This window comes from Danio rerio, chromosome 7, assembly GCF_052040795.2.
Source record: "Danio rerio strain M-AB ecotype USA chromosome 7, GRCz13ab, whole genome shotgun sequence".
Lineage (NCBI taxonomy): Eukaryota > Metazoa > Chordata > Actinopteri > Cypriniformes > Danionidae > Danio > Danio rerio.
The window spans coordinates 17,304,155-17,312,500 of record NC_141027.1 but is presented as its reverse complement, the minus strand read 5'-3'; the positions used below and the strand labels follow the sequence as shown (position 1 = coordinate 17,312,500).

Genomic DNA, 8,346 nt, shown 5'->3' with positions numbered 1-8,346 from the left:
GACATGACAGTTGATAACAAGAGACGCCACTGAAGGTGTGATGGGAAAAAAAAAGTCAGGTCAAAGTAATTATGAATTCTAATGAACGTTATTAGACATTACATGGAGCAATAACTACCAAATCAGGCCTAATTGCTTATTGAATTCTTTAAGAAGCATGGATTTGCGAGTCATTTGCCATGCCGGAGATGAACTTGGTTATCACTGATGACAACAGCTCATAAATATGATTGATTGGGGACAAGCATGTAATAACTTTTACTTTTGACGACTCAAATTGTTTCCAAGAAAATCATACTTCCCAGGATGCAAGTGCTCCCAAAACACTCACTCAAAATGTAGAGTCATGCTCAAAATGATTGACACCCTGGGTGAATAGGAGTCAAAAATACAGTGAACATTAATTTGTAGAGTTTATAACTTTAGTTCAAAATATTTCATTGATATAAAACAATAAGGGGGTGGGGTGGTGTTCTCATTATGAAAATTATTGGCACTCTTTTATTCAATAGATTTGCGGCCTCTATTAGCCTAGATAACAGTTCTGAGTTCTGAATGCAAGATAATGTAACCTGAGGAAATCAGAAAGATGCAGCTCAATTTTCTTTACATAAATATTTTCAGATTCTTCAGGGTTTCTTGTCCATGTTGGTGCTCTTTATTCTACAATCCACAAATTTTCAATAGGGTTCAGATCAGGGGATTGGGCTGGCCATTTTGTGCTCAGTGAACTATTTTTGTGTCGACTTTCATGTTTGTTTTGATGATCTCAGAAGATCCAGCCATTATAAGACTTCTTGTATATGCAGTCAGGTTTTAATTAGTCAGTCAGAATTATTAGCCTTTTAAAATGATCTTTTTATAAATATTTCCCAAATGTTGTTTAACAGAGCAAGGAAATTTTCACAGTATGTCTGATAACGTTTTTTCTTCTGGAGAAAGTCTTATTTGTTTTATTTAGGCTAGAATAAAAGCAGCTATTCATTTTTTAAACACCATTTTACAGACAAAATTTTTAGCCCCTTTGAGCAATTTTTTTCAACTGTCTACAGAACAAACCATCATTATAAAATAGCTTGCCTAATTACCCTAACCTGCCTAGTTAACCTAATTAACTTAGTTAAGCCTTTAAATGTCACTTCTGAATACTAGTATCTTGAAAAATATCTAGTAAAATATTATTTACTCTCATTATGGCAAATATAAAATAAATCAGTTATTAGAAATGAGTTATTAAAACTTTTATATTTAGAAATGTGTTGAAAAAAAAAAGCTCTCCATTAAACAGAAATTAGGGACAAAAGTAAACAAGGGGGCTAATAATTCTGACTTCAACTGTATCTATCCATCCATCCAGTCATACATTTCCACTGTTTATCCAGGACCTGGTCATGGGGACAGCAGTCTCAGCAGGGAACTCAAGATTTCCACTCTCCAGACACTTTGTCCAGCTTCTCCTGGAGGATCCCAAGATATTACCAGGCAAGCTGAGAGACATGGGCCCAATCCCAATTCTATCTGTTAGCCTCCCCTTTTTTTGTTAGCTTTCCCCTATTTCACACATTGACATGAAGAGGTACAGTAGGGGTAGGGTATCCCTATTCTCTTTTTGCTTGAAGGCAAAAGATTTTTCAAAATCATACAACAAATGAAGAGGTATGAGGAATCTCCCTGGATACACTAGGAAAAGCAGCAAAATGATAAACAAATGTAAAAAAAAAAAAATGCAAAAAAAATTGTCTTTAATATATTTTAAACTCTGATAACCTTACCCCATGAATTAACATAGGCCAGAAAAGTCTGATGACAATGAATTCGCTTTTTACTGCACATCTAGTACACCGTTAATGTTATTCTTGTGGTTACATTTATGAATTTGAGCATGGTATAAATACACAGTACAGTTTCGTGTTTTTTGAAACAATCCAACAATCGTAACAGTGGTGCATGAGGAAACCTGGAGGCTTACACACTTTCAAGCCGAAAACAAACTTCTAACTATTCTAGAGTTAACATACAGGTCAAAACAACCTTGCGAGCGAGCAATCTGTTAAATGTGTGCACCTGGAATGGCTATCGTAGATGACATCTCTAGTGACGATATACTGTATAATGACGTGTGTGTAGTAGTGGTGTCCCAATTCTTAGGGGAATATCCCTACCACTTCACACATGGTTTCAAGGGCCAAGGGGATAATGCAGGCGTAGGCCCCCTTACATTCCATTGGGCATTCTCCCGATGGGACAAGCCCGGAAAACCTCCCCAGGTTGGATTCCAGGAGACATCCGAAACAGATGCCTAAGCCACATCAACTGGCTTCTCTGGATGTGGAGGGGCAGTGACTTTACTCCGAGCTCATCCCGGGTGACAGAGCTCCTCATGCTATCTCTAAAGCGGACGAGTACCGTCTTTGCATAGATGTCTATACATTGCTAACAAATGTGAACAGATGCCGCCGAATGAAGGCACCAGTGTACATACTCTAATTAAAAAAATGTCTTTACTAAAAGGGTATTGCACCATGGTGCATCCGGTTATATATTTCACTCATCTTTTACTTAAAACAATTATTTAATTATATATATATAAAAAATTCACTCAATATTTCAAGTAAAAAGTTTGAATTCTGTGATTTTTTAAAATTAAAAGTTTAAAGAACGAAGCAGATTTGATTTCGCAGCATGTTTTGCTCATTTACAAAGTTGCCAATAATGTTTAATTTCTCAAAAGCACTTAGTGTTCATTTTAGTGAGGATTTCCCCGAACGAAAGGCTGTGACATAGCACACACCATTCACAGGCACACGCGCACACACACACATACATAGAGAAAACAGTTACCCTGTGAACTCCCAGGGGACACAGCAGTGATAATGCGAGCCATTGTGCCTGAAGGATCCCAGAGACCTTGTGGGGAGAAATACAGCTCTGGCTTAATGTCCCTCTCTCTCTCTTTCTCTCTCTACTACAAACAGACAACTATTAATCCTCCTCGCTCTTCTGTTAAAACAGCTTTAAGAGGACAAAGCCACAGCAACATTATCAAGGCTACATTATTCCCTCATAGGGGCTTATTTTAGAATGGAATAAATACATAAAATCAGTTTTAAACAGTATTAAAATCATTCCTCAGGAAATGCTCTTGATTTATGTAGATTAACAATATACGCTCATATACACTCGCTGGCCACTTTATTAGGTACATCTTACTAATACTGGGTTGGACCCCCTCAGAACAGCCTTAATCCTTCGTGGCATAGATTCAACAAGGTACTGGAAATATTCCTCCGAGATTTTGGTCCATAATGACATGACCGTATCACAAAGTTGCTGCAGATTTGTTGGCTGCACATCCATGATGTGAATCTCCCGTTCAACCACATCCCAAAGGGGTTCTGTTGGATTGAGATCTGATGACTGTGGAGGCCATTTGAGTACAGTGATTTCTTTGTCATGTTTAAGAAACCAGATGATTCCGTGCTTTCGCGCATTATCCTGCTGGAAGTGGCCATCAGAAGATGGGTACACTGTGGTCATAAAGGGATGGACATGGTCAGCAACAATACTCTGGTAGGCTGTGGCGTAGACACGATGCTCAGTTAGTACTAATGAGCCCAAAGTGTGCCAAGATAATATCACCCACACGATAACACCACCACCACCAGCCTGAACCGTTAATATAAAGCAGGGTAGATTCATGCTTTCATGTTGTTGACGTCAAATTCTGACCCTACCATCCGAATGTCACAGCAGAAATCGGGACTCATCTGACCAGGCAACGCTTTTCTAATGTTTTATTGTCCAGTTTTGGTGAGCCTGTGCCAATTCAGTTTTCTGTTCTTAGCTGACAGGAGTGGCACCCGGTGTGGTCTTCTGCTGCTGTAGTCCAACCGCCTCAAGGTTGGCATGTTGTGCGTTCAGAGATGCTCTTCCGCATAGCTCGGTTGCAAAGAGTGGTTATTTGAGTTATTGTTGCCTTTCTATCAGCTGGAACCAGTCTGGCCATTCTCCTCTGACCTCTGGCATTAACAAGGCACCAACGGAGCTGACACTCACTGGATATTTCCTCTTTTTTCCCCATTTTCTGTAAACCCTAGAGATGGTTGTGCCTGAAAATACCAGTAGATCAGCAGTTTCTGAAATACTCAGAGCAGCCCGTCTGGCACCAACAACCAAAAGTCACTTAAATCACCTTTCTCCCCCATTCTGATGATCAGTTTGAACTGCAGCAGATTGTCTTGAGCATGTCTACATGCCTAAATGCATTGAGTTGCTGCCCTGGTTTTGGCTGATTACAAATTTGCGTCAACAAGCAGTTGGACAGGTGTACCTAATAAAGTGGCCAGTGAGTGTATAAACAAATGCACTTAAGTACTGTTTTAATATTATTTAAATATGTAGTATAATATTTGTTAGTATGCACTATATAAAACACAATAATTTTTCAACCACTAATGAAGTGCTGTGTGTGTAGTCTGTTGGTTAAAATGGCAACTTTTGTTTTTTTAGACTGGGTGTTTCTGATCAGTGACTGCATGTGGATAAGTGCAAGTTTGCTAAAGCCTGGCACAAAACGTATTTCCTTTTGAGGTCAATGTATTGTTCTGCACTGTCCCTGTCAAAATAAATAAATTTAAATTCAGAGCAATAACTATCTTTATCTTACTAATTATCAATGATGCACTCAAAAATTATACTTGGTGTTTGTTCAAACTATTTATTAAAAATGAGCTGAAAGTTCTTGATTCGTTTAATGGACAACTTCATTATGATTAATCCACTTACATTTGTAAAAACTAATAATTTAATTTAATTCGTTCATGTTGTCCTAACACAAATCGATTGTGTGGAATCCAGGATTTTTACAGTGCATAACACAATTATTAATGCATTATTTTAGCAGCATCAAAATGCACAACATCTCCAAATGGCTTTGCTAAAACAGGTTCACCCTTTTGGTCAAGTTCAATTCCTCAAAAATGTCAACAACAAATCTGGACCAGACCAAACGAACAAGTGCACTGAAAACACAGAGGTCACAGTAAACGAAACCCCTTGCCAGAAATCAAACAAAATCAAACACCCCCTGTTAACGCACCGGGGCGGAGTGAAAGAGCAGACACAAAGGCGCAGGGAAAAAGGGGGAACAAACGGTGGAAATGGAGGCTTTTTATTCTCATCAAAGTGTTCAGCCTTCACACGCGGGGAATGTCGGAGATAAGTGATGCTCGTGAGCCGTTTCCCAGCCCAGAAGGAGGCGCTCGGCGAGTCTACCTGGAGAACAGGTCTGGGGGAAAATTAATAATTATCATCATCGCTAACACCAACGGGGAGCAATTCATCATCAGGCCCTTTCCAGCGCTATCGTGTCGAAGCAGAGCGTGCGGCAGCCAGATACAATTATGCGGCGAGCTGCGGAGGAGGGAGAGCTAATGCGCTTTTGATGGGGTTTATTCACGCGTGCGAGGCGTCACACTCGACCACCTCGAGCTCTTCCCCCCTCTCTCTCTCTCCAATCCAGCCGGTCTCCCCTTATTCTGTGCACAACACAGCACTGAAACTCCCGTTGTTCTGCTTTTCCCTCGGAGTTTGACGTTCCGCCGCACTGGAAGCGAATACACGGGGTTTAATTAGAGGGGAAGGGCATTACTGCAGGAACACTCACAGTCACCTACATACAGCAAACTTTAGCACAGGCTGAAACAGCGGACAAAACCACACTGCAATAGTTACTTATCACAAAGATTAAAATCATTTCTGTATTGCTTAGGAAAAAAGGTAGTGTAAAAGGCTATTTGTTTATATGCTAATATCGTAATTATTGTTTTAGTGATAAGCAAGCCAATGTTACCCAATACAGTGCATCCAGAAAGTATTCATAGCGCTTCACTTTTCATAGCGCTTCCACATTTTTTATGTAACAGCCTGATTCCAAAATGGATTAAATTCATTTTTTTCCTCAACATTCTACACACAATACCCCATAATGACAATGTGACAAAAGAGTTTTTGAAATTATTGCAAATTTATTAAAAATAAAAAACCTGAAAAATGACATGTACATAAGTATTCACCGCCTTTGCCATGAAGCTGTAAATTGAGCTCAGGTACATTCTGTTTCCACTGATCATTCTTTAGATGATTCAGCAGCTTAATTGGAGGTCACCTGTGGTAAATTCGGATGATTGGACATGATTTGAAAAGGCGTACACTTGTCTATATAGGGTCTCAGGGTTGACAGTGCATGTCAAAGCACAAACCAAGCATGAAGACAAAGGAATTGTCTCTAGACCCATGAGACAGGATTGTCTCGAGGCACAAGGCTGGGGAAAGTTACGGAAAATATTCTGCTGCTCTGAAAGTTTCAATAAGCACAGTGGCCTCTATCATCCCTAAGTGGAAGATGTTTGGAACCTCCAGGACTCTTCCTAGAGCTGGCCGGCCAACTAAGATGAGTGATCAGAGGAGAAGGGCCTTAGTCAGGTGATCAATAACCCGATCATCACTCTGTCTGAGCTCTACCATTCTTTTGTGGAGAGGGGAGAACCTTACGAAAGGACAACAATCTGTGCAGCAATCCACCAATTTGCCAAAAGGCATCTGTAGGACTCTCAGACCATAAGAAACTAAATTCTCTGGCCTGATGAGACTAAAATTTAACTCTTCGGATTGAATTCCAGGCGTTGAGTTTAAAGAAAACCAGGCACCGCTTATCACCAGGCTAACACCATCCCTACAGTGAAGCATAGTGGTGGCAGCATCATGCAGTGGAGATGTTTTTTCAGCAGCAGGAACTGGAAAACTAGTCAGGATAGAGGGAAAGATGAATGCAGCAGAGTGCTCTTGACCTCAGACTGGGGTGACAGTTCATCTTCCAGCCGGACAATGACCCAAAGCACACCGCCAAAATATCAATGGAGTGGATTCACAACAACTCAGTGAATGTCCTTGAGTGGCCCAGCCAGAGCCCAGACCTAAATCCTATTGAACATCTCTGAAGAGATCAGAAAATCCCAAATTCTCAAAGACAGGTGTGCCAAGCTTGTGTCATCATGTTCAAAAAGACTTGAGGCTGTAATTGATGCCAAAAGTGCATCAACAAAGTATTGAGCAAAGGCTGAGAATACTTATGCTCATGTGATGTTTCGGGGTTTTTATTTTGCATAAATTTGCAACAATTTAAAAAAAATCTCTTTTTTTCACGTTGTCATTATGGGATATTGTGCGTAGAATTTTGAGGAAATAAATCAATTTAGTCTATTTTTGAATAAGGCTGTAACATAAAAAATGTGGAAAAAATGAATCGCTATGAATACTTTCCGGATGCACTGTATTAGATCATAATATCAAATGATAATAAAGCAGAGGTTTAAGCAGAGGACTTGTAAAATAAGCCAATTTTTTTTTAAGTGGAGTGTTCCTTTAACAAATATAGAGAAAACATAAAGAGAAACATGAAAAAAACAGCACCATATTTAACTATTTAACCCCACATACAGTATGATCATTACCAGGATCGCTCGCCACAGCTTAATGTAACATGAAGTGTCCTTAAGGCAAATCACCACTGACACAGACATTACACACAATCACCCCGAGATGCTCTTCAGCTGCAGCGAACAAGAAAAATGTGCCACAAACGTTTTACACCTAAGAGACAAGCTGCTGGTCCTCAATGTTAGCTGCATTTTTTTAGCAAACAACCACATTGTATTATCACGTGACCACATGTTTTCTGTATAAAAATGAATAATGATCCGTCAAAGTATATTTTAGCCAAGGATCAAAGCAAACTTATTTAGGTACATGAAATGCTGTGTATGAAATTCCATTATGTATGACATTTTAGACTTGTGTAGTGCTAAATGCTTAGGATGTTTTTTTGAATAACACAGTTGGAAAAGATTTTTACTTACCCTATCAAAAAATGATTAAAATCTTACCATTTACAAACGCTATAACCCTTACCAAGAATAGATTAAAACATAGCTGTCAATTACTTTCAGTCTACAATAATAATAATTTGATAATTAAAAATGTAGGGCAGGTCAATATCCTCAGCAGTAAATAAAAGGAGAACTTTTAGGTAGTTTTTTTAAGTAGAACTTTTAACTGCTAATTAAATGCTGTTTTTAAATACAAAGTTTTAATGAAATGGATTGTTAATGATTGTATGGAAGTTAATGGCCAGATTAGGTAGCTATACATGAACAAAGAAAAATTAAGGCTCGTTAAAAAAAGATTTAAGACCTACAAGACAATATTTCAGTAAATTTAAGACTGTTCAAGGCATAAAATTTACCTTTTGACATTTAAGACATTTTAAGATGTTTTAAGACCCCGCGG

At 38.9% G+C, this 8,346-nt stretch overlaps 2 protein-coding genes across 5 annotated transcripts in view; one reads left to right on the top strand and one right to left on the bottom strand.

The window, feature by feature from the left end:
- LOC147835938 (uncharacterized) overlaps positions 1 to 8,346 on the top strand; it is a 939,756-nt gene that overhangs the window by 174,176 nt on the left and 757,234 nt on the right. The window lies entirely within an intron of this gene.
- The window catches only part of prmt3 (protein arginine methyltransferase 3), a 112,426-nt gene that overhangs the window by 27,039 nt on the left and 77,041 nt on the right, over positions 1 to 8,346 (bottom strand). For 2 of the 4 annotated variants that reach the window (XM_087259311.1, XM_087259310.1), the window contains exon 14: positions 4,704 to 5,605. In XM_087259311.1, the coding sequence (XP_087115437.1) occupies positions 5,471 to 5,605 (135 nt within the window). In that variant the 3' untranslated portion in view covers positions 4,704 to 5,470. 4 annotated transcript variants of the gene reach the window in all.